Here is a 26,549-nt window from a genome sequence, read left to right on the forward strand (position 1 = left end):
GCGGTTCTGTTCGGTGACGGCAGCAGAGTCCGAGGCCTCGGCTGCTTATGTAACGGCCCAGATTCCCCCTCCCGCCTCTCCTATCGAGGACACAAGGCCGTCTCAGAGGAGCAAGAGGAGCAGGAGGAGCAGGAGGAGCCTGCCTCCGCTCCGGACAAAGACCAGCGTTATGTCCTCCACGTTGACACACACGGTCTTTGTGGGACCCGGCCTGTTGTGGACGATCCACAGTGAGCTTATCTAGTGAGCGCACATGAAAAACCCACTGGGCTGTAAGTGGAGGGTCACATGATGCTGCTGCGCCTCATGGTGGGGGGGTGGGGGGTGGGGTCGGATGGGGGGTGGGCAGGTTCATATGACCCGTCTGATACCGATGTGATTCACGCTGGGTTATCGTCGGTTCAGAGTTCCTTAGGAGATTCCACGTTGCCCAAAACGAAAGTTTTTTTTCCCCCCTGAAGAGCCTCTGGTCCAGATCAAACGGGGGAATGTGAACACGCCTTTAGTCTCAGTTTGGAAATGTGTCGGTGTGAAGCTCACAGGCCTGCTGGGACCCGTCTCGGGGTTTGAAGGCTTTACGTTAACGAGGCTTGCAGCATGTTTTTTGCACAGTTTATTGTACATTATTGCAGCAGTAAATACTCAAGGGACGACTGGATGTGATACTGGTGGGAACATAAAACGGCTCCGTTTACAACATCTCTGACCACGTCTCTGCGTTTGAACTTTAACAATTCTGCTTACTTTGCTCTAAAGTTCAACTCGGGGACAGTTTAGGTTTTTTTTTTACCAGCTGCCTTATGTATCGAACAATAACATTAAATATTCAGGAAGAAAAGCTGACATCTTATAGACCCTCAAGAGGCTCCAATCTGGTGGCAGGAATTTCAAAGAAAACCTAGATTTTTTTTAAACAAATTTCTTCCGAGCAGCAGACAAAACAACACGGAGACCCTGAGGCCTTTGCAAGCGGATTGACTTTGTAAAAACCTGCAAAATTCGTTTTGGACAATTCACTGTATTTTGCATTAGATTCAGTTAAGATATACTTTAAATTCAAGTTACGGTCATTTTCAGGAGTATATATTTTGCAAAAACAAACATTTCCATGACGTATAATCTGAGCCACAACAAAGAAGAAACTGTAAAGTTTCAATTTAAAGGTTATTATGGCAGAAACACTGAAAACAACATAGTAGCTGTTGGTTTCGAGTGAAAATGCATCGCTTCTGCATGTATTTATAATTTTTTTTTAACTTTTTATTCATTCATTAAAACAAAGCATATGAAGATGTCACATAACATCACACCTGGTTCCATTTTTAGTCAACTTAATAGAAATCATATTACTTTACTGCTATATCCAACTTATCCGTATAAAGATAAATCGTCAATCGCTTATAAATTAAACTTTCATCGACATTCGCTGAGTTGATTGCGATCATTTTCTTTGCCATCAGGGGCAGGATCCTCAGCATGTAGCTCTGCTTTTGCATGTTTGTTTCAGGAAACGTTCACATTTATATGCCAACGTTCTGAAAACGATGCAGTTGGCATGCCAGGCCACAAGTCGGCGCTGTTTTTTGGGTTTTTTTCTTTTTGTAATGAAACCACACACACATGCAGCAGAGAACAATACACTGTAAACAACAACAGAACGCGGACATTCTAGTGGACAGACGACCAAGTTGGATTGTTATTACGGTGACTGTCAAAATAAAAGTCCCAGCACAATATGGACTGGGAGTCATGACACTCCGAAGGAAAACATTGAAAAGTTGCATTTTCACTTGGAATCGTCACAACGTGAAGCTGGAGAAATGGAAGGCGTCCACGTCTTCCTGATCAGCTGCACGGCGTCTCCAGCGCAGGCCGGCTGCAGACTGTTTTCTCGCTCTCTGCCGCAGGAGAAAACAGACGGGCTCCTTCCCCATCTGGCAGAAAAACTCTTGGTTTTTACAGGCTTTTATCAGCCGCGGCCTGTTGTTTGCTAAACCATAAAGATCTTCAGCAACACGAGTCCACAGTCCAAACTTTTACCCCCACACAGCACAGAATGTCCACACAGCTGAAAGAGTTTCACTTTATTGGCAGGTCAAAGTATTTGGGGTTATTGTGAACATATACGTCTCTCTAGACCTGGACAGTGGGGGGGTTAAAGGAGATGTGTTTTTTCTTTATTAACTGTTTCTGAGTGGAGAAGTCACCGAGGTCACGGTCTCCAAGCATATCTGGAGTCCGAGGAATTGATTAGTTTTAGTTGTCTTCTGAGGACAGTTTCACCCTCAGCTGGAATGATTACATCATCAGTACTTTGGAGTTGTTGATGATCTCACTCCTGCAGAAAGATTATTAAAAGAGACTTGGGGTGTTTGGCCAGCGCATTTGGTAAATGTTTAATTCTCACTTTTCCGTGTAAAAACCTCTTCTAATGCCACCAAAATAAGAGCTGTAGTTGGTACGCTTAATCTTTCACTGTCACTCGCATGCTAAATCCTAAAAGACGCTCAAGACGAACGTCTGAGTGAAACATCTTTTATCAGACCACCTTTTATCAAATGTAGTGATATTTCAACAGTCATGTAGTGCACAGATTGATGTGAGTTCAGTGAACAGCAGACGAAGAGGATTTAAAAAATAAAAGCTTAAGATCTTCAGTAGTAGTGACTGCTAACTGGTGCGTCTCCATGGCAACAGACGCTGATCTCCTTTGCTCTCCTTCATGAGGTGCCTCTCCCGTCCGCTTTGTATGGGAAAAGTTTTCAGTTTTTTCAGATTAGTTGGAAAACGTCTAGCCGTTAACGTCCCAAATTCTAATCGATTGATCCTTGGATGACGACAAATCATCCCTGAGAATTTCATGCAATACGGGCGAGTGATTTTTGCAAAACATTGGTCAAATACATACATACAAACCAATAATTAAATACATGCAGACAAACACATAACCTTCTAGGCCAACTTCGTTGGTCGCCCAACTGTCATTGGCGAAGGTAATTAATAAGTACTCATATCGGTACTCTGTGTCGGCGAGTAGCTAAAGGTCAGTACTTGTACTCGTCCTTTAGAAAAGTGGTATCGGTGCATCTCAAATCAGAATGAATGCTCATGTACGTCTTTGCATTCTAACAAAGGGGACATTTGACAAAGATCCGGTAACCTGGGCCGTCGGTGAATGAGTGAATCTTTGTCCCAACTCGAGAGTAAGACTACGCTTCCACACAGGAACACTGTGTGTGATAGTGTGTGTGTGTGTGTGTGTGTTTCCCAGCAGGGTGAACAGGAAGTACTTCTTAGAACCCTCAGAGGAACCATCAACCTTCAGGTGGAGCTTCCTTCCCTCCAAACACTTCTACTCTAATACCTCCAACTTCTAGAATCGGCTTCTTAATCAGCCAGTCGTGTCAAAAAATGTCATTTGAAGGGATTTGAGATGAAACTTCAACTGAAGCTTTGAAGAAAGAAGCTGCAACTCCGTCTGTTCTGATGGTTTGACTCCGGCTCGTGTGGAAGAGAAGGGAAGAGGCATAAAGACAGGAAGAGTCCAGAGAGGAGAGCTGGACATCGATTTGGGGAAGAGCTGCTTTTCAACAGCTGTTTCCTGTTTTCAGGGAACTTTCAGCGTTTGGGCGGACTGCGAGGGGAAGGTGTGTGTTTGGGACGTTCTGCCTCTGTTATCAGAGGACGTACCCACGCTGAACTTCCTCCACACACCTCTAGTTCTTCTGTGGAGATGTTTACCTTTAAATGTCAACGGGTTAGTTCACACACTGAGGCCGTTGACTAAATAAACAGTTCACACTTACAGGTTTTAACTTTGGGAACAACATTGGCAGAGCTCAACCGCCGGCGTCTTGTCCGTACAGCAGAACCCGTGTTGGCGTCCTCTTCCTACGTGGTAAAAACGCTGCAGTCAGGACCTGCGATTAGATTAGATTTCTTATTACCTTCATCAATGAAGCTGGCCGACAAGGTTCTGTTTTCATCTGCGTGTATTTATTTATATGTATGTATATATTTTACCCACTTTTCGCAAAAGTTTCTCACCCGAATTACATGAAATTTTCAGCGATGATTTGTCATCATCCAAGGACCGATTGTTTCGAGTTTTGGACGTTATTGGTTAACTGTTTCCAAATAAATCCCCCAAAACTGGGGAACAATTTCCCATACAAAGCGGATGAGAGCGGCACCTCATGGAGGAGATCAGCATCTGTTGCCATGGAGACGCTCCCTGCTCGGTGTTTCACACAGTGATGTGGCTACCTGACCTACCTAGTTAGCGATATGAGCTAACAGGTATCATGTTAACGATGCTAACTCGGTTCCGCAAATAAATATGGCGTTGTCGAAGGTATGCGCTCTACCGAGTGTAGCTCTAGTTTTATCTGCAAACAAGTGGAAGTTCCTCAGGATGAACTGGAGGTAGTATTCAGGAACATTCAGGGCGACTGTGGCTCAGCTGGCTGAGCGGTCGTCTCTCAATCATAAGGTTGCAGGTTTGATTCCCAATCTCCTCTCTAAAAGTGTCCTTGAGCAAGACTCCAAATCGCTCCCAGGGGTTGTACTGGGCACTGAGCATGTATTTGTCCAGGTTTAACGTCATGTTGAAATAATCTAGAGCGGCGGGCCTCGTCTGATTGGACGACATGTCGGCATGAGTGAACGAGGAAACAGGATTTATTGCAGTTCAGTGTTTTTCTGGGTGAATGTTGACGTCACGATAAATTTGCGATACATCGCACTTTAATTCACACGTAAATCTAAACGATGTGTGAATCGATTCGGCAGTGATTCACTACAAAATGGAGAAAAACAAGGCAGCAGGCTGGTGTTTAGGAGACGTCAGAATCTCACTGACAATCATAACGAGGACTTTCAATTTGTTTTGAGTTACAAAGTAGATTCTGCCTCATTATCGGAACGTTTCAGGAGGATTTTGCCGATTCAGCAGTTCCTTTATCACGTGGTTAAGGAGCGTTTGTAATGTCTGTGTTTTGTCGGGATAAGGGAAAGAGAAAAGGACTCCTCTTCATGGTAGACATACCCCCCCCCCCCCCCCCCAAGCACTCTGCTGTTATCGGGGCTGGGGTCCGGCCCGACCCAGCCTGGCTGCCATGTGTGTTTCTTCTTCCGCTGTGGCCACTGAGCCGAGCGTCCAGGAAGAGATAAGATCCACATCGCTGCTCCACTGACATGTTGACTCATCAGCATTGGGGTCCGGTTGGGGGGGGGCGAGGGGGGGGGTTCAGGCTGAGCTGTAGGAACCAATCACAAGTTTAGGTTGGACTCTGCAGCCTCTGTGTATCAGCAGCTTTGCTCAGAGTCTCTGTTCAGTTTTCCAGCCTCGCAGGTCCTTTAAAGACGAGTCCAGCTCAGAAACGGTGCCGGCTCTGCTCAGTATCTGTCCTGCTGGCAGCTGCAGCCACATGAACAAATCACATTCCTACTTGAGCGTCATTATGGGAGGTTTTCTTACGCAACAATTCTGTCCACGGTAGAAATCAACTTCTTGCACCACAACATTGCTGAGGTCTTTTTCTCAGTCTGACGTTTTGCTGTTACACAACATTTCCAGGGTAAATAGTGATCTGTGGTCGTTTTGAGCCCTTTGAAAACCACTTTTAAATCACCCGTCTCCATGGAAACAGAAAAACAGCTTTAATGAAACATTTAGTCCTGCACAATGTTTTTCTAATGTGTGAGTGAACCATCAGAACAGACGGAGGACTCAGTCTTTGCTCACGTTTCTTCATTTACCACCTTTTACCGTCACATTTACCGTAATTTCCGGACTATAAGCCGCTGCCTTTTTTTCACACGCTTTGAACCCCGCGGCTTAAACAACGGCGCGGCTAATTTATAGATTTTTACGGGTTAAAGAGCTTCATGCCGCTGATACGTTTAGCCTCGTGACATCAGACCAATGAAATGGCCGAACAGGTCACAGAGAACCAACGGAACTGTTTCTATTGGTCCGGTTGAACTGTCGGTAAATCAAACGCACTCGCACTAAATTCTTCAGATCAGTTGATCTGCTGTGTAAATATCTCAATGCCCTGGGTGATGCGTTCAGGTGCATCACGTAACTCCGACCTGCTGCACTCCGTGGTTAACTTATCGACCTCTCTCTCTCTCTCTCGTCCGCCGCTCCATCATGGAAGCTGTGTTCAAAACTTGTTTCTTCTTGAAAAACAAAACAAAACTCAATCACGCAGTGAAATTCATGCCCTGCTACAACGTGGGGAAAAAATATATTTTTAAATTCGGGGGGTGCAGCTTATGTTCTGGTGTCAATAGTCCGGAAATTGATAGTTTTCAAAATGTTGCTGTGAAAACTGCTGAACAAAAAGTTTCCTGATTGGATGACAGCATGAATGTTTCAGCTTGGCGGGGTGATCTCGGAGTTGTATTTGTGTCGTTTGTTTGTTTGTTGGGCACGGTTAAGGTTTGATGCGGCGTCGAGTGTAATCCGATGAGCTCATCCCGTGTCCAGATTGAACGTCTACGATTCGGTGCCTTGTATCTGTGAGGTGCTGACCCGAATGTAAATACAGACTTCAGTTGGTTATTCAGCTGTAAATCAGCTGATATCTGAACCGAGTCGGAGGCGACGTTCCTCCTGCAGAAAGCCCTCAGTCACACACAACCTGTTCCTCGTCATCCGCCTGCAACGCTGACATGATAAAGAAAACAAAAAAAAAAAAAAAAGGAGTCTGGAAGCTGGCGGCTGAGATTAGAAGCAAACAGAGGAGCGTTTGTAAAAGTGCTCCTCCTCCTTTGTGCTGATTGCCAGAGTGTTGGTGGATTTGAGTGTGAGGTTTCCATGGAGCATGAACAAAGCCATCTGGACCCAGGAATGTGGTCTGGGAACGTTCCACCTCTCAAAGTGTGTGTGTGTGTAGGGAGGAGGGGGTCCTGATCGGACCTGAGTGTGTGAGTGCGAGTGTGTGTTGATTCTGAAATAAATAGACCAACAATAACCCACCTCCCCCTGCTTGTCTCGCCCCGTTTGGAGCAGGATTTTAGTTCAGAGTTAAAGACGATTTAAAGATTTGAGGTTTGGTTATCCCGTTTATCCTCATCACCCTTTTTTTATGGCTTTTGGATTGATCTGGAGACGTTAAAGGTTTGATATACAACGTTTTGTGAAAGTATTTATTTATTTATTTTAATACAGTGAAGAGCAGAGTCTGGATGGAGAGTCTGAAAAAAGTTTGATCAGTATCGGTCTAAAAATCTCAAATCTTCAGTCTTTGTGACTTTAACGAGATCAAACTGTACGAATCCGTTTTCCTTTGGTGAACCATCTCCCGTAGGATAATCGTATAATATTATTATTCTATTCAGCTGGTGACGACTGGCACTTCACCAGAGAAGAACTTTGTTTCTGCTCCAGCAGAACCATCCAGTGGAAATTCTTCTTTTTTTTTTTTTGCTTGAAACTGCTCTCCTATTCATCACTTTTCTTATCAGTTTCCAAACAGTTTGACTCGCCAACTCCACATTTGTCACCATGGAAACTAATGGATTACAAGGCTATTTAATCCGCCGCACCGCTCCTCTCATCATCTGTCTTGGTCGCTTGAATTGCTTCATGTTATCAGAGTTTGACTACAGTTTCCATGCGACCCCTTCCCTGACCTTTGACCCCCAACCGCCAACCAGGATAACGACGTCACTGCATCATGTGGCAAATCAATCAAACCAATATGAACAATAAAACTAGAATATTGACTGTTTGCTGAGCATGTGCAGAAGGACTTACTACCGTGGCCGTGCGCAGTAGCAGCCTATCAGCACAAGGGTTCCAGCTGGGCGTATCTGACATGTTGTTTCCTCTCCAGGCAGGAGGTTCGGGAGAACTGTGTTCGCTGGAGGAAGAGGTTCACCTTCGTCTCCAAGATGAGTGCCAACCCCCACACCGGCGTCCTGGACCCCTCCATCTGCAGGGTGTCTGTGAGAAAGGTACGACTCCTTCACTCCGGGCAAGAGAGGACTTTCTACTTTTAATTTCACAATCGCCCCTGGTGGTTGACCTGGTATTAGTAAGGCTGCTTTCTTTTTGTGATTAAAGTCCCCCAGGGACGGCGGGGGCCATCCCAATGCATGGATTTGTATATTAGTCAGCTTTGTTATCGCGTGCTGCGTTCACTGCAGTCGGACATTAGAGCTTCACGCTCGTGAAGGGCAAATTTTGCCATAGCTCTTCTTTCAATTCGTTGGCAGTAGAGTGGCAAGGCCTTCTCGATAGATGCTGGAAACTTTTCACTTTAAGTAAATCAGTGCACCTTGCAGTTTTTTTTTGGTTAAAAGTTTTATTCAGCAGGAATCAGTTGGATGAATTTTGAAACCGACAGGACAGAATGAACAAAGTGAGCAGACTCCAAACCGCAGGCCTGCAGCTATTCTCCCAGGAAAACACGTCCTGGATATTTCTGTAGCGACTCAGTCTGTAATTTCTCCTCTGTAATTGGAGGCCTTTGTAATATGAAGTTGGATCTCTGGTTTCATCACTGACATCCTGTTTTCCCTGCAGGAACTGAAAGGAGGGAAAGCGTACTCGAAGGTAAGAGCCTCAGCCCTGGTGGTGGTAAACGCTGCTGGGAATCTTCATACTGCACTTCCCACAAGCAGCCAGGTACAAACCTGTGTCTCCCCGGTCCGGTTCACAGTTTCCCCCAGACTGTGGAAAAAAAAACAAAAAAACATCCTGCCCGTGACACCAGAGTCATGTGGCCTGAATGAAGGTCAAACCCTCCAGAACTCCGGCTCTGTGGATCCATGCTCCTTCCTCTGTTCTCCTTTTAGATTTCCTTTTGTTAAATATACCTCGTTTCCTGCTCAGAAGGTGGCTTCCTTTAGGTACACACCTAGAAAAACAGAAGAAAGGGAAACGTAAAGAATAAAGGACGGGGCCTTTTTCGCTTTCCAGAGCTGCGGGAGCGAACATCACCAATGAGATTCCTCCTCGTGGGAAGTATTTAGGTTTAATGCTTCTGGAGACCACAGATTCTACTATAGTAGTGCAAAAAAGTCAACACTTGGAACGTACAGATATGTTTGTAACGATACGATATCAATGACAGTGAGTTGCCGCGACTTATGTTATAGAAGGTGATGTTTTTGTCTGCATGTATTTGTTTGTTTGTTTGTCTGTATGAATTGTAACAACTTTTCACAAAAACTATTCACCCAAATTCACTTCAGGGATGATTTGTCATCATCCAAGGACCAATTCATTAGATTTTGGGACGTTAGCGGCTAAATGTTTCCGAATAAATCCCAAAAACTGTGAAAAAAAAAAAAAAAAAGGTCCCATACAAAGCGGATGAGACGCCCCTCGTGCAGGAGATTAAAGGAGATCAGCATCTGTTGCCATGGAGACACTCCCTGCTCAGTGTTCCACACAGTGATGTGGCCACCTGACCTAGCTAGTGAGCATCGATATGAGCTAACGGCTATCATGCTAGCAATGCCAACTCAGTTCCGCAAACAAATGTGGCGTTGGCGAAGGTCTGCACTCTACCGAGTGTAGCTCTGGACGAAGCCTGAAGGTTCCAGAAACGCGTTTTAAAATGAACGTGTTCCCCGTTTCCTTCCAGCTGGGCTTCACCGACCTCAACATGGCGGAGTTTGCAGGGTCTGGATCGACGGTGCGCTGCTGTCTGCTGGAGGGATACGACACCAAGAACACACGGCAGGACAACTCCATCCTGAAGGTGAGCAGAGCAGCGGGACAGACACCGCAGCACATCAGCAGAGCGGTGGAGAAACACGGTGGACCACCAAGAGCTTGTACTTTAGGGCATGTTCGCATTCCCACATTTGATCCGGACCAGAGTCTCTTCAGTGGGAAAAAAAAAAAAAATTACAAATTTTGTTTGGACGACATGAAATCTCCCAGGAACTCTGAACCTGAGTTAACAAGGTTGGAAAATATCTTGCGGAAGACTCTCATTGATTTCTGGTCTGAAGACTTTATATCATCGTTGTTTGTGGCTACCCATTAGTCACGTGCTAACTAGCCTAGCCACCATGGGCTAAAGAAGCGGAGCTTCCTCTTTTGGTCTGGACCAATCAGTCAGTGTTTGTTTTGGGCGACAGCGCCCCCAAACCAGCAGCTGGTGTAATTACATGTAATTTTCTTGTGTGAGTGTGTGAACGCCACCGAACCAAATGAAGGGGTGAAGATTCAGTGAAAGGCTCCGTACACACAGAGATGCGTTTGACTCCTGCTGAGCTTCAACGTGTTGGAAGAAGAAGTTCTAAAGCCAGTTGTTGTGTTTCTTCCAGGTGATCATCGGCATGACCCTGCTCTCAGGAGATCCCTGCTTTAAAACGTGAGTGATGAAGATTGATGACCAAGAGTCGACTAGAACTGCGAGTTTCTCCACCTTCTTCCAGCATTGATCTCTGGGTTTCTCCTCTCTGAGCAAACTGAACCTCCAGTCTGATGATCTGTGTTCAGAGGAGACGTGTTTCCTCCCAACAAGAGGATTGTTTATGATCATTGTTACTGAACAAAGATTTATAACTAAACCTAACAAGCTGCAGCTCCTCTTCATCTCTCTGAAATAGCAGTTTCATCAGACACTAAGGAAAGACGGTTTATTTCAAATGTTACTGTCGTGTATTATATATTTAAATTCCAAGTTGAACTATTTTGATGACAATAGGTATTTTGATTTAAAATTACAGTGCCTTCTTTCACCACTAGAGGGAGCTAAGGAACACTGGTCTCAGGATCATGGTTCGTTCAGTGTTTGGTCAAAATAATTTAGCTTTTTTTTTTTTTTTTTTATTTCTGCTCTTGAGTCTTATTTCACCTTTAAGTAAAAATGGATTTGATTGAAACATTCCATTTCTGGATTCTTGTGTGTTTTAACCAGATTCTTCCCAACATTTATCTACATTCTTCACATTCCAACATTAATACTGTGTAGTTGTTCATCAGTTAGTATAAACTCTCTTATCTGAGCCTGTCAAGCCGAGCAGAAACTGCAGCTCATCTCCTCCAGCTTGTGAAAGTGTGTTTGGGCTCCTAACAGGCCTCCGAGCACTGCAAAGTCCATCTCCATCTCCGGACGGGAGCACACCCTTCAGCTGGACTGTAAGGGGGAGGGAACCACCGAGCCGGGTCCGGCTGACAAGGTTTCAGTGGGCCGAGGCGCCAAGCACAGACCCTCCATCATCAGCTCAGGTACCAGCAGCACCTGCGATGGAGTCCCAGACAGCGAGGAATGCTCTCCGACGGCAGGCTGCAGTCTGAACGCAGCTTCATGAAACAAGAGCTGGCCTGTGAAATACCATGATAAACATTACCGCTGCACATTTATCTCTCAAATCTCACATGAGGAATATATAATGTGTGCTGCTAAAGATTGACTGAGCTGTGAGGATTTATGTTGACATGCACCGTTTTTCTTGTCCTGCAGACACAAAATGAGCCAGTTTTAAATATCAGAACGTGCAACTGATGGAAGTCCGAAGTGTAAAAACCAATGAAAACTGACCCAGAACAGCGCTGCTGGTGGGAAAGAGTTCAGTAAAGTTGAAAACACAAAGATATTACCACCATTCACTGAAGCGTGTTCGTCGTAAATCACATCTCTCGCCTTTCCCGAGTAAAAAGAGTTCATTCAGACTGAACCGCTTTCACAACCCGAGGCGTTCTGAGGCCCGAGTCTCCTTTAACGCCACGTTTCCTCTTGTTTTAGTCCTCCCTCTCTTCTTTTTCTTCGGACAGTTAAAGGTGGACATGATGAGTTTAGTACCAACATTGTTGAGCGTCTGAACGTCACACCGAGATTTCGGGGACGGACAGATGCTTTCAGATTGACGTAGTTTTCCGGGAGCGGTGAGGCGCGAGCTTAAATGAATAATAAAAGAGACTTATTTCCATTGTGGACCTAAAAAATCCAAAATAGTGACGTTATAATGGAAAAATTAAACACAAAATTGTAGTAAAAGGACGATATAAATTAGGAGTAAATGGATAAAAACAAGTTCTAGCAATTTGAATACAAGCAGTATGTTGGGGATAAAACTGCAGTTCTGACTGAAGTGATCCTGTTAAACTGACTTGTGGTTTCATGCTGGAGCTGACTTCCTCTGAAGAGCTGCTTGCTCGTGTGTTCTCAGGTCTCCTGGAGGAATCGGAGCCCACCCAGAGCCAGGCGGGTCCCGCAGAGCTCTTCCAGTCTGGTCACTCCCGTAACTCCAGCTACGCCAGCCAGCACAGCAAAATCTCAGGTAAGCGTGACGGCCTGCACTCTGGGCCTCCTGAAGTCTTCTGCATCGCGTTGGACTCTGAACCGACAACGGGGCAGGAGCGGAGTCCGTCTTTGTGAGAACCGTTATTTCAACTTTATTTATATAGCGCCAAATACAATGAAAGAAAAGCCAACAATTCCATGAGTTCATTATGAGAAAACTGTAAAAATTACTTTTTTACTTAGAGGAAAGTTTCACGTTTCGCTAAAGACTGATGTTTGATAAGTAATGGAATACGTTTTTCATCTGAGTAGTTTTATTGGTGGTAGTGTAGGTGTGCCTAGGTTCTTTATACAAGCTCAGAAGACTGTAAAGGTCCAGTCAATGACGTTTCACAGACATGTTTGTTATCACTGCTTATTGTTAGAGAAGACTTCCATCCTCCACAATACAGGCTGAAGTGAACGTGGTCGGTTCTGCTTATTGATCAGTGTGTATCTGTACCACCGTGGTGGACACTGTGTGTGTGTGTGTGTGTGTGTCTCTCGTGTCGTCCTGCAGGCTACAGCACCGAGCACTCCTGCTCGTCCAGCCTGTCGGACCTCACGCACCGCAGGAATACCTCAACGGGAAGCAGCACGTCGGGGGGGCTCGCCTTCACTGCCGACCCGCCTCTGGAGGGGGAAAAGGATGCTGGACGTCCAGAGAGACCCCCACGACCCCCGCGGCCCGTCCTACCACCCAATAGAAATCTGAGGTGCGGTCAGTGAGAGCTACAGATGCATTAGAACAGAAGACGGTGTCCCTTTGTCACTGTGGGACTGTTGTCTTTGGACACGGCGTGGAGTCGAGCTCGGCCATTCGGTGTCCGGCCTCCTGGACTCTGAGGCGCTGATGTTTGCTGTTCTTGTGTGTGCGGACAGGAGGAAGCAGGACTCGGTGGAGAGTCACCCCTGCTGGGTGAACGACACGCGCATGGACGCCGACGACATCGTGGAGAAAATCGTCCAAAGCCAAAACTTTGCAGACGTCAACAACACCGAAGGTGCAGTGAGCTGAACAGAGTAATCTGAATACAGAGTAATCCTAACTGCAGAGCACTATGGTGTATCTTTACTGGACTGAGCGACCCTCACAGGGTCTTAAAGACGGATGGTTCTTAATACCCCAAGTGGTTGGAGCTTCAGTCTCGGCACACAAGTGGTTAAAAGAGTGACGCTGATGGTCAAACTGAAAGCTCTGCAACATGCAGCTCCACAGCTGTGTGACTCTACGGCCCCTCTGTAGTGACTCTACAGTCTTCGTAGCGACTCTACGGTCTCTGTAGCGACTCTACGGTCTGTAGCAACTCTACAGTCTCCGTAGTGACTACAGTCTCCGTAGCAACTCTACAGTCTCCGTAGTGACTCTACAGTCTCCGTAGTGACTCTACAGTCTCCATAGCGACTCTACGGTCTCCGTTGTGACTCTACAGTCTTCGTAGCGACTCTACAGTCTTCAAGCGACTCTACAGTCTTCGTAGCGACTCTGCAGTCTCCGTAGTGACTCTGCAGTCTTTGTAGCGACTCTACAGTCTCCGTAGTGACTCTACAGTCTTTGTAGCGACTCTACAGTCTCCGTAGCGACTCTACAGTCTGCAGTGACAATGATCACGACGGGAAAACCAGCTTCGTAGTGACGCTTATCAAGGATTGTGTATTTCCCAGTCCATCGATCTGTCTCGCAGTGAGACATCCTGGTTCCATCATCCAGCTTGGCAGTCCAGGTCTCCGGTTTCTGCGTTTGTGTCTCTGGTCCCCTTCAGTAGAAACTAAGCAGCTTCCTGTGTTTGTGTCTCCAGACAGTAACTTGCGTCTGTTTGTCAGTAAAGACGGAACGACCGCTCTCAGCAGCATCAGGCTTGGGAACAGGTGAGTGTCCGTCCGCGGTGTGAACGTCCCCTGGTCCTCCTGCCTCCTGACGGCCTGTGTCCTCCAGGGTGTCCGCCGGCGGATATGAACCGGTGGTGATCGAGAGCCACTGAGGCGGCAGGAGAGGAGATCGGCCGGCGTTTCCTGGAGCTTCAGCCGGTCTGAGGCTGTGAAGGGGAGAAACTGGCCCCGTTTGCACTTTATGTGACGTCTGTGGCTGTCGGCACCCCCTTCAGCTCCGCCACATTTTCCCAAGACTGAAGGAAAAAAACAACCCAGGCACAGACGTTCTGCCGTCACAACTTGTTTCCAGATATGTCTCCCGCCCTCCTGAAGATGGACACCAGGGTCCTCGGTGTCCCCGGGGTCCGGTGGCTCTGATGCTTCATGTTCACACTGGTAGGAGGCCGCAGCTCCACTCTGGAGTTTGAATAAAGAATTTACATCCGAGGTGAATCCGTCACTGCTGATTCCCACACCGAGCACGTCTCCCGTCACACTGATGTCACGTTCTCCACTCCTGTTTAATCCGCACACGTCCACATTAGGACACTTTCAACCCAACGTCTCTTCTCCATGGTTTGCAGCTCGGCTTCACGGGGGAGTTCAGAACATGATTTCACTGCTCAGATGTAGGCGAGTGAAGGAGACGTCTGCTCCCCAGCTTCAGCCTCGAAATCCCACTGAAGTGCCTTGATTCCACTTTGTCAGACTTCATGACGTTTGTGTGGACAAACAAACGTGTGTGTGTGTGTGTGTGTGTGTGTGTGTGTGTGTGTGTGTGTGTGTGTGTGTGTGTGTGTGTGTGTGTGTGTGTGTGTGTGTGTGTGTGTGTGTGTGTGTGTGTGTGTGTGTGTGTGTGTGTGTGTGTGTGTGTGTGTGTGTGTGTGTGTGTGTGTGTGTGTGTGTGTGTGTGTGTGTGTGTGTGTGTGTGTGTGTGTGTGTGTGTGTGTGTGTGTGTGTGTGTCCCCGACACTGTAGGTGGCGAAGCGCTGAGCCATCCAGCAGTGACGGCCAAGTACCTCACTGCCAGTGAATCAGCAGTAAAGTGACTAATTTGAGGAAGTCTTAAGGATCACTAGGAAAATTCTGTTAATTTCCTGCAGTCTGGCTGCAATTTTGAATAAATCTTCATGTTTTATGAGAAGATATTTCATTAAATGTAGTTAAATAGGAATATTGCGAGTCGCTCTGAGCTGTGGTTCCTGCTCACGTCATGCTGCAGAACTTGACCGTCTCCACGATGTTTACTCTTCCAACCACTTCAGACCCTGTGTCAGTGGGCCTGCCCCCCCCCATCCCCGAGCTGCGTGCTGCCCCCTGGTGGGGCTTTGTGTCAGAACCTCCGCTTGACTCCTTCACTGCCGTCTTCTTCTGAACCAAAGAGGCCCAAAAAAAAAAAACACCCCAGTAAAACATGTTTCTGCTTGACCAGCTGGTTGGTTAAATGGACTTTTATTCGTTTACATGCAAGTTTTATCATATCCTTTGTGAACTTGTAAACCTCTAAATAGGAAAATAAGGCCTGTGTCTTTTACAACTATGAAAGAAAGACAGCCTCTCCTCTCTATAACCCCGTGGATCTGGATGGGGCCGGGGGAGGGGGGACATTACAGTCAGTCAGGGTAGAAAACAGATCAGTGAGAATAACGGTCCACATCAGCCTGAAGATTCCAGATCGCACTTATTTTGGAGGGAAATGCCCCAACTGTTTGTTAGAAGTGCACAAAATGTGAAGAGTTCCAGAATGGAAGTGTGGTTGTTTGTTTTTTTTTTGGCACTATAAATGAGGTAAATCTGAGTTGTGGCTCCGCTGAGGTCAATCAGACAGTTTCAGCCCCCCCCCACCCCCCCCCCCCCCCCCCCCCCCCCCCAGTTGAAACGCCACAAATTCTTGTTTCCAGCTTCTGTGGCTTCTTTTGTTTTTTTCGTGACGTTTTACAGGTTGTGTTAGAAGGAAGCCTTCTCTAGCTTACTGAGGTAACTTTCTTTTATGCAAACCTTAAGCAGCGAGTTGACAGAGAATCTATTTTTTTGTGTCCACAGTGTATTTCTGTAGAGAAACTAATCATGACTAGGTTGTTGTTTTTATGTTTTAATTGGAGGCAGTAGGTTGGCTCCGAGCGCTCCTCTGTCTGGGACGAACCACTGAGTGTCTCTGAATGTGGCTTTATGTCTCTGCGGCCTTTCGGGTCCCTTTCAAGCTTTTATTTATGTTTTGTGGAGGTTTGTTATAAGCTACGCACACGACTGGCCTCCCCGAGCTTTTTCTGTTGATTTAACGACGCTCTAACAAATTATTTTATCCAAGTGTCATGTATCTTTTAGAGAAAATAAAGCCCCTTTTCCTTTCACTTGATTTGTGCTGTTCTTCCGCAGAAATTACTTATGAACAATAAAAACATGAACCAAGTTTGTTTCTCGCCGCATTTGTCGCCTCCAGTATATCTGGACAATTTCAGAGATTTATAAAACCTTTAGTCAATTTGTGAAAGTGGAAAATTTCACCGTTGGTTTTGACATTTGGATCCAGATCGACAATACCTCGACTTCTCAAACCTGAAACGGTGTTTTTAATGACTGTCTAGCCTCCGTAGGATCGTCTGGTCCAGATCTCAGAAGTCCAGCTATAGTGACTTTTTGATCTGGACCTGGTCCAACGTGTTCTCGGTATGAAAAAATAAAATGGGATATCTCCTCTTAAAGAAGACGTCCAAACACACACGCCTGAGGAAGAATTCACACGCTGCTGCCACAGCCAGGAAGGAATGCCGGCGGAAACTTTCTGACTCTGATAATGTGTAACTCGCTACAACAAACCATCCATTTTAAATGACTGTTTGACCTGTTTGACCTTCCCCAGCAGGTTTGAGCTTGCTGGTTGGTATGTGCACCTGCAGGGGCTGCTGGGTGCAAAGCTCACAGGTACAACTGCAGGGGAAATTCATTCACACGAACACTTGCAGAGAAAATGGACAGAATGAAGGCAGCAGGGTAAAGTCCACCGCCTCCTCCTCCTCCTCTTGGATCGTGGAGGAAACTCACCATAGAGGAAGAAAAACAGGGAGGAAATTCACCATAGAGGAAGTGAAGCATGCTAAATCGGTTCCACAATCAAATGTGGCATTTGGCAAAGGTCTGCGCTCCACTGAGGGCAAGTTCTAGATTTGATTAATCTAAAAAATTTATTATAAAATACTTCTATTCACCAATTATGTGACACATGTTCAACATTTAACTCGTCAGACACTTTTCATGTTTACATTTTAGAAAGCCAGGATTCATAAAGTGACTGGAATTTTATTTTTTGTTTTTAATCACCCATTACCTAATAAATTGTGTCCTGTAATGGGGAAAAAATATCTTTTTTCAGTTTATTTTTCTTTTTGTAGTACATTTTCTTTATGCTGAAAAAGGCGAAACTGAACTCAACCAATCAATGGTTAACCTCGTCAATCATCAAGTGTTTGCTAAAAATAATAAAAACTTGAGCGCAACATCACTGTGTCGTTACGCATTTTCTCCAGGAGGGGGCAGTGCAGGACCAACAAACTGCACACATTTTGAGCGTCTGTTTAAAACCCTGGCGCTCTGCGGGGCTCCATGTTCTGCCAGCCCAGCTTCAGGGCGTTCAAACCCGTGGTTCTGGAGCCTCGTGTCGACGTTCAGTTCTTCTGGAGCGGCTCGATGAAGCTTTCACAATATGTCATGGAAACAAATTTTTTGTTTTTCAGTGTTTCATGTGCATTTCACACTGTGTGTGTGTGTGTGTGTGTGTGTGTGTGTGTGTGTGTGTGTGTGTGTGTGTGTGTGTGTGTGTGTGTGTGTGTGTGTGTTTGGGGTCAAATGAAAATTATTCAAGAAGGTGAAAAGGGAAAAGAGTGGGAAAGGACATTTTTCAAAACTAAAAGAGAAAAAATAGGTGGAGGAAAATATATTTTTTTAAAAACTGGAAAAAGAAATGTGTTTTGGTGTGTTTGGGGTTTGTGGTGTGTTCTTGGTGCATTTCGGTATTTCGGGTGGGTTTTTGGTTATTTTGCCGTGATTTGTTGTGTTTTTGGCGTGCTGTGGTGTTTTTTGTTGTGTGTGCACTTTAACCAAGTGCCCGATGGTCACGAAAAGCATGTGACTCTCGCTGTGTGACCACACATCATACAGGAGTGATGCCTGCAGCAGCTCTACAAACAGGCCGGAGTCCACGCTGATGTTTAACTTGTCATCAGAACTTTATATAAACAGGTTTTTTGTTTATATGATTTTGGTCAACCTCCACTTTTGTGGCGCTCCTCTGCTGGTTCAGGCTGCCTGGTAGATAAATGTAGTGGTTACAAAACACACTTACAACAATTAGACCAAAATGTGAGGTGAAGATGAAACATTTGTCCAAGGACTGATTGTTTCAGGAAATAATCCAACATGGAATTAAAGATCCTGTTATTGAATGCACAACAAATGTACATGCATATCTTTCAACAAATCTCGAATCTGTTGTTACATTTCATCGCAGACAGGATCTTGTGTAACATTACAGAACATATCTTGTATATAACCGACCGATTCCCTTATAAACAAAGTGTAGTTTAAAGTCATTGGGTGGCACACCTTCAAGAAAACAAGTGTCTTATTATAGATCAGAATAATAAACTGTGTGAAATATTTCAATATCTTTCTAATCAAAATATGCCTGTATGTATGAGTGTGTGTGTTTATATATATATATATATAAGACATAAATCTGGCTCCTCATGAACTTTGCACCCTGATAGTTCATCCACACGCCAAGCTGTGTACGTGCGTCTGTGCGCGTACATGAGTGTTGTATAACATCATAAACCGGGCTCAGTTGGAGTTCTTCTGCGCTTTTTTTGGCCGCTGGCGTTGGTCCTCATCAGTTTAGCTCCCATGGCTGTCGTCCGTCTGCAGCTCGTGTGGCTTTAGATAAAACCGTTGCACAGCCCGAGGCCAAGGGATCTGGTGCGATGCCATCCAGTGCAGTGAAGCGCAGAGAGAACACGCAGTGTTGCTCGGAAGTAGAACTGAGTGGCAGAGACACAAGAGGGGCGGTGAAAGAAGTACAGAGATCCTCAGAATGTGCCAGACTGAGTGAAAATACAACCTGTGGAAAAGAGGAGAGCGTTTAAAGGCAGCCGCAGTCTACATCCATTCATCCATCCAACCTCTATACCACTCCTCCTGTCCAGGGTCGCGAGGCAGCAGTCTACATATTCAAGTTTATTTGTTTATTTATTCACGTCTACTTTTATATTACAATTCAGATTACTATATGCCTACATATTTACTGATATATGTCTATATGTTTACCAATAAATACCTATATTCTTACTAATATGTGTATATGCTACTAATATGTCTATATGCATTCTAATATGTGCCTACATGTTTACTAATGTATTTATTTATCAATATATGTGTATATGCTTACTAATATATTTGTTTACTAAGGCGAGTCTATATGTTTACTGACAACAGCAACAACAATATATCAAACTTGTATAGCACTTACTCTTGAACTCAAAGTTGCCTATAATATATGTGTTTATGTTTACTAACACATCTATGTTTACTAATGTGCGCATTCATGTTGACTGATAGATGTCTCTGTTGACTGATGTATGTCTATATTTTTACTGCTATATGTCTTCATTATGTCTTCGTGTTGATTTCTTGCGCCAAAAGCGGCCCCGTGCCAGTTTGAATGGATGGAAGCACGCGATTGGTCGATTTTAGCTACGTGTTCAAGAGGAGGCGGGACCTTGACGAGCCCGTCAATGGCTCCTTGCTGTGATTGATCGGTAGTAAAATGACGTGTGCCCCCTCTGATTGGTCGGTAGTAGAAAGACTTGCCCGCTCTTTGATTGGTCGGTAGTGGAATGACGTCCAACATCTTGGCGGGACTGGCCTTCCACCCAATGACGTGGGTCAGTTCTCGTAAGGGGCGTGGTCTGTCCACATTCTTTAACGACCTGATTTCCGTACCGGCTTCTCATTCAGTAGAATCCCACCACGGATTCATACGCAGTGCTATTTATTTATTATTTATTGTAGTTTCTTCTCATTTACCCGAACCAGACATGTTGGGTTTGTGCCTTTACGTCCCGGTGGCCAACGCGGACCCGGTCGAGGTGGAATATTTCGAGTCTAACAGCCTTCCGTCCGAGCTGAAGTCTCTGTTTAACAAAGTGAGCGTGTTGCTGCCTTTGCAGGAGTTTTCTACCTACCAGCGGTGGAGAAAGGTCAGAATAATCTCTTTACATTATTTATTAATCTGTCACACTCGGTTTTCTCTTCACACTAAACTATTTAAATGCCTTCACCTGTAACCTTCATTCATTCTTTCCTTCATTCGCCCAAGTCAGAGAAAGCCTCACGACTAGGCCTCAAATCTGTGCGCCACCCGTATAAACTCCGTTAAAACTCCGACTTGGAACATTTTTATTGTGTTTAAACAACAAAATACTACTTTGGAACTGAGTTTTAGTTAGTTTTGAGAAGTTTTAGCGATATTTCTGACACCTTAAACTCTTCAGTAAAAAGCCGGTAAGGCGGGCCCTGCTCACGTGGAAAATCCACTTTTAAAAAAAAAAAGACATATAATGTAATCTGTTCTTGTGGGATTTAAATAGTCTGAAAACTTTCCCCGTGGTATTAAATTATTTATTCTTTATATTAAGTGCTTATATTTATGCATGCCTTAATGGTGATCTGATCTGTCGACATTGTTGTGCAGCTGAAAGTTTAATAATTTGAAGCTGATTTGCTCCATTTTAACTGGATTCTGGCCTCTATTGACGTGAACACGCAGATATCCTTTATTCAAGTTGATTCCGGGAAATCAGTAAAGTCTGTTGCAGGATGTATTTAGATTAGAGATTAGATTAGAAATGTATTGCTAGCTTTGGGATAAATATCCATCAAGAAAAAGGAAACATCTAACAGTGGACAGAGTTTAACAGATGAGCTAAACTTTTTTTTTTTTTTTTTATTCATTTTACTAACTCATTTCAGACATGTAACAATTCAGTGTGCAATCACATACACGTATGAATAAACGTATAAAAAAAATCAGTTTTGCTAATCCAAATTAATAATTTTGTATTTTTTATAAACATCTGTTCACACAAAATAGATGATCCATATATGACTATGCGTACACACATGCTTATAAACATACATGCATACACCCTATATCTAATTGACATGCCTGACAAGGGTTTTTTATTTTATTAATATTATTATTTTTTTCTTTATTATTGTATATAAATGAATCTATGCATTTGAAAGAATATGTGTCCAGATGTGGTTGACTTGTGGTCGCCTCCTGGATGTCCATTTCTATTTCTGGGCCTGAACTTCAGGGGAAAAGGCAGATGGAAGCACACAAGCAGTGTCCCACAGTCCAGACATGGCGCGATGTGAACTGTTGAGGTTAACGGCTGAACGTTCTCATTCCTCATGTACTTCAATGTGACAGTCATGTGCTCGGGCCAGCAGGTCAGGTATCGGCGCTGGCCGGACAGCGGGAGCACAGCTGGTATTCCGGTGCCCTTTTAGCTCACTGGTTTAAATGTAGATGGGATTAACGCAGTTGGTGGGTCAGCGTGTAGCTGAGCTGAAAAGAAATCAGGGTGTTGCAACATAATACTCTCCGGTCCTGGACGTCATCCAGTCATCCCAGAGAGCCCTGAGTGCGGCATGTTGACACCGGGTCATGACATGGCTCGTGGTGGGGGCTGTTCAGCCTGTGTTTTAGGTCTTCTGACATTCCAGACTGACTTTAGTGGTAACCAAATTTCAAACATTCTGTTCCTGGTTCACTACCCAAAGAGGAATTCAGAGAAGTCTTCCACACCCTCACAAAGTCTCCTGCAGATTTATTCTTCCCTGAAGCTCCATTTAAATCTGATAAAGTCACTAAATTCTCTTCAAATGAAATGAAACGAAACTGCAGCCTTTATCTTTTTGAATCCATGAGAAACTTTAGTTTTGTTTTGTTTTTTGTTTTTTTGCAGAAAACGGTGGAGCGGTGTGAGAGTGGCTCTGGCGAACAGCTGGACTTTGAGGAGTTTGTTCACTATCTGCAGGACTATGAGAAAGACCTGAAGCTTGTGGTGAAGAGTCTGGACAAAAGGAATGCAGGTATGAGGGTCTCTTGGGTCTCAGATATGTCAGGGCTCGCTCATTGACTGGTTTTAGTTTTAATACAGGAAACTTTCCTCTTTTCAAGGTGGCGTTGACCCTAAAGAGTTCATGCAGTCTCTTCGTGACCTCGGAGTCCATATTTCCCTGGAGCATGCTGTGAATGCACTGCAGAGGTAACTTCATCCTCTGCTTGTCTTTTTGAGACTGTTGCTTAAAGAAATTGGTGTCTTACTTTTGTCCATCATGGCTTTTCCTGCAGTATGGATAAGAATGGAGTGATAACGATCGGCAGTCAAGCCTGGAGCAACGACCCCCTGACGGAAAAGACGGACAGCATTCCAGAGATCATCCTCTACTGGAAACACTCAACGGTGGGTCCTGGTTCTTGTTCTGTTGCACTGGAAGAGATGCAGTGATAGAGACCCTGCAGGAGAACAGCTGAGAACCAGAACCACAGATCAGATGTCCTGGTTCCCTAGCCTCCACTCCGATTATGCTATCTCCTCCGTTGAAGCTGATCAATGTCCACCAAGTGTTTTGAGTCCTGCTGCTGTTATAAACGGCTCAATTAGAGAGCAAATTCCATGAAGGGCAATAGCAGCACAAGACGTGCGTCAGCAATTAATCTCCATTAGTCCTGACAGGAAATGGTCCTCTGAGGAGGATTAGGGTGGAAGGATTTGCTGGTTTGTCTAGCTGGTTACATAAAGCGGCCGTTTCGGACTGCTGGAAGGAGGACACGGACATCTTTAGTGTCCTGCAGGTTATTTCAGTGCCGCTCCCTCTAATGAGTCTACCAGACTGCGCCATGTTCCCATGAAACTCTTGACACCTGAATTAGAACTCGGGTCCTTCAGACGGGCCGAGCAGAGGCCATGTGTTTCCAATGCGGTGCCCATTTATTAGGAATTATAACATGAAATATTCCTGCCCGACAGCAGATGGTAATGAATGACCTCACAGAGGGTTTATTAAATTGTTAGGCTGTTTTAATGATGTAGAAATATTTCCTTCCCGTGTCGTACCACCTTGTAAAAGTTAAAGATTTGTGTGAACAAACTGCTCAATGACAGTCACAAAGCATCTGTCTTGTTATTTCTGTGGTTAAAAGTCTCTAAAAACCCCTGAGAAGATCTGTGACCGTCTTTCTAACGTCCCGTCTGTCCTGCTGGCAGATCTTCGATGTGGGAGAAAACCTGATGGTGCCGGATGATTTCTCGATTGAGGAGAAGCGGACAGGGATGTGGTGGAGGCACCTGGTTGCAGGTGGAGGAGCTGGAGCAGTTTCCAGGACCTGCACTGCCCCGCTGGACCGTCTCAAGGTCATGATGCAGGTAAGAAGTCCCTACGCTGGAGGAGACACCTGACATCTTTGCTTTAGAGGAACCCTGTGGAGTGTTGCACTTCCCCTCGGAGGCCGTAATCTTTCATAACTGCAGCAGACAGTCACCTGGTTACTCCACACAAGTTACTCAAGAGAAAGTTAGCCAACATCATCAAGTTAAAGTTTAACAGACCAAAAACTGACCATCAGCCAATGAGAGGCTGCAGAGCGTAGGCACACCCGACCTTCACCGTCATGACTCGGGAGGATCTGTGTCAGTGACTCACGTCATCGCTCATGTGGAAAGCAAAGTTTAAGACAACAATGTGGACTTGGAGCCCTTTTTGATTAGGAGCTGTTTGCTTTGGTTGTTTTCCCAGTAATAAAGCCGGCCTGACCCAGCAGCTCCGAATGTAGGTTAAACACCAGTGACCCTCAGGGCATCGTGTAAGGGTCCCCCGCGGCCATCTCAGGCCGTGTAGATTTGACATTTCGAATGGAGCTGTAGAAAAGAACACAATTTATTAATGTAATTTGTTGGAGTTGTATCGCCTCTGTTCCACGGTGCTCACGACCCCGACGTCTCCTCAGGTTTACGGATCACGAACCAACAACATGTGTATCATGAGTGGACTGATGCAGATGATCAGAGAGGGCGGCACCAGGTCGCTGTGGCGAGGGAACGGAGTCAACATCCTGAAGATCGCCCCCGAGTCCGCCCTCAAGTTCATGGCTTATGAGCAGGTACAGGAACTCCTACTGTGTGTGTGTTTCTGTGTTATTCGGCTTAAACGTATGATCTGCAGTGTGTGTGTGAGTCACAAGGTGTGTTACAGTGTTTGTGTTGCTGTGTTCTTCCAGATCAAGCGTATGATCGGCAGCGATCGGGAGACTCTGCGCATCCTGGACCGGTTCGTGGCGGGATCTCTGGCCGGAGTGATCGCTCAGAGCACCATCTACCCCATGGAGGTGATGAGCAGTCTGATCAGAACCGTCGGTGTTCAGAACCCCGCGGAACGAAAGTGATGCCATCTTCTCTCCATTGGTCCACAGGTCCTGAAAACTCGGCTGGCCTTGAGGGTGACGGGCCAGTACGCCAGCATCTCGGACTGCGCCAAGCAAATCTTCAGGAGGGAAGGCCTCAGAGCGTTTTATAAAGGCTATGTGCCCAACATGTTGGGCATCATCCCGTACGCAGGCATCGACCTGGCTGTGTATGAGGTGAGCTCACACACACACACACACACACACACACACACACACACACACACACACACACACACACACACACACACACACACACACACACAGTGAACGTTCTCAGGACTCATGTTCTGTTGTTCCACTCTGTCAGACTCTGAAGAACAACTACCTGCAGAGGTACGGGGTCTCCAGCGGCGAGCCCACCGTCCTGGTACTGCTGGCCTGCGGCACCGCGTCCAGCACCTGCGGCCAGCTGGCCAGTTACCCTCTGGCTCTCATCCGAACCCGGATGCAGGCACAAGGTGAGGCCTTCGAGCCGTCTGTACAACACGTGGGGTGGTTCTGTGTATGGCGACAAGTAACGTGAATCTCCTCTGCCCCTTTGCAGCCGTGACTGAGGGCAACCAGCAGGTGACCATGACGGGCCTCTTCAAGCACATCTTGCAGACCGAGGGGCCGACGGGCCTCTACAGGGGGCTCGCCCCAAACTTCCTGAAAGTCATCCCGGCCGTCAGCATCAGCTACGTGGTGTACGAACACATGAAGACTCAGCTGGGAGTCACATCGCGCTAAACCTCGTCCTCAACGTGTCCTGTTTTCATACCTGGAAGTCCTCGGGACCTCCGGCCTCTCCAGGACGGTGGGGGGGGTGAAGCTTTTACATTCTGTGAATGTCAGCTGAGGAAAGATGAGAAAGGCCGAGTAGAGAGTAGAGGACGAACACTGCTGCTATTTTTGTCTTTAAGGAGCCGGGCTGGGTGGGACGTCCCGGAGAACTGAAGGGCTTTTCTGACTGTGGGGGGTTGGGGGGTGGGTGGGGTAAACAAATGTTCAGGTTGAAACGTGTGTGTGATGGACCACCAGCTGCTCACTCTGCACATTACACGAGCATGGAGAAGCAGGACGCTTCCTGAAGAAGCAGATTTTTGCACACGTATTTAGTTCCTCCTGCCCATAACGAAAGAATGAATGTATTTATTTCCATCCTTCGTATTTATTGCTCATGTTGTCGTTCGGAAGTAGCGAGTGATGTTCGACGTCGGCCTTAACGTCTCAAACACTGAATGTAGTTTGGACTTTATTCTCAGGAGGTGCGCGTGCGTGCGTGCGTTCATCTCAGTTTTAAGAGAAACTGACAGCAGAAACGTGTTATTACTGAGGGAAGCTATATAGCAGAATGCACTTTAATTGATGCTAGAAAAGCCTTTATATACACATATTCTCAATGCTGGATTCTTTTGTACAGAATACGTGTAATTGTTTTAATGGACCAACTTGTTGCAAATAAATGCAAATTCTCTTAAATTGTGTGAATTTTTCCATCAAACATGATGTGTGGTCCACTGCAGGCTTTTTCTCAATTACAAACATCAATGAGGAAAGAGCAGAAAAATGAGTTGGGATATGTTTCCTGGACACACACACACGTCCCCCATGTACAGAATAAATAATGCTGGATTTAGAGGCCTTCTGCTCATGCCGGGATGGTTTCATGCTTTCATATATTGAACTGTAAGATGATGTGTATGAAAATAGTTCTAAAAAGAAAATATCACTCAAATGAAAACTCCTGTTTTCTTCATCCTTACTGTGATAATATTTAAGACTAAGCTGTGTGGAGTCTATGTTCTCCAGGTCTGGTGTCGTTGCTCAGTGTGAAAACCTGTTTTGGTTGGAGCTGTCATTTAACAATAGTTTACTGGATGTTAAAAGTGTTTTAGTGAGAATAGTGTACA

The 26,549-nt window shown here is 45.5% G+C and overlaps 2 protein-coding genes across 2 annotated transcripts in view; both read left to right on the forward strand.

Annotated features, from left to right (window-relative positions):
- eeig1a (estrogen-induced osteoclastogenesis regulator 1a) overlaps positions 1-15,517 on the forward strand; it is a 17,755-nt gene extending 2,238 nt beyond the window's left edge. The window contains exons 3-12 of the mRNA XM_080467049.1: positions 7,848-7,968; positions 8,540-8,569; positions 9,606-9,722; positions 10,297-10,343; positions 11,052-11,203; positions 12,145-12,255; positions 12,778-12,973; positions 13,140-13,261; positions 14,057-14,126; positions 14,194-15,517. Of these exons, the coding sequence (XP_080323175.1) occupies positions 7,848-7,968; positions 8,540-8,569; positions 9,606-9,722; positions 10,297-10,343; positions 11,052-11,203; positions 12,145-12,255; positions 12,778-12,973; positions 13,140-13,261; positions 14,057-14,126; positions 14,194-14,239 (1,012 nt within the window). The 3' untranslated portion in view covers positions 14,240-15,517. The remainder of the gene's footprint in view (positions 1-7,847; positions 7,969-8,539; positions 8,570-9,605; positions 9,723-10,296; positions 10,344-11,051; positions 11,204-12,144; positions 12,256-12,777; positions 12,974-13,139; positions 13,262-14,056; positions 14,127-14,193) is intronic.
- Positions 15,518-19,217: 3,700 nt separating this feature from the next.
- slc25a25a (solute carrier family 25 member 25a) lies at positions 19,218-26,137 on the forward strand. The gene is made up of 10 exons (XM_080467047.1): positions 19,218-20,380; positions 22,157-22,283; positions 22,372-22,459; positions 22,546-22,657; positions 23,462-23,620; positions 24,202-24,354; positions 24,472-24,579; positions 24,664-24,831; positions 24,965-25,115; positions 25,202-26,137. Exons 1-10 carry the CDS (start codon positions 20,018-20,020, stop codon positions 25,384-25,386), a joined length of 1,614 nt encoding a protein of 537 aa, XP_080323173.1. The 5' UTR covers positions 19,218-20,017; the 3' UTR covers positions 25,387-26,137.
- Positions 26,138-26,549: the final 412 nt, after the last annotated feature.

Source organism: Lipophrys pholis, assembly GCF_963383615.2.
Source record: "Lipophrys pholis genome assembly, chromosome: 7".
NCBI lineage: Eukaryota > Metazoa > Chordata > Actinopteri > Blenniiformes > Blenniidae > Lipophrys > Lipophrys pholis.

Coding starts and splice junctions, on each gene's coding strand:
- slc25a25a (XM_080467047.1), top strand. CDS start 20,018: ATGACGTCCAACATCTTGGCGGGACTGGCCTTCCACCCAATGACGTGG. Junction 22,460..22,545: donor GCTGTGAATGCACTGCAGAG/GTAACTTCATCC, acceptor CTTTTCCTGCAG/TATGGATAAGAATGGAGTGA. Junction 25,116..25,201: donor AACCCGGATGCAGGCACAAG/GTGAGGCCTTCG, acceptor GCCCCTTTGCAG/CCGTGACTGAGGGCAACCAG.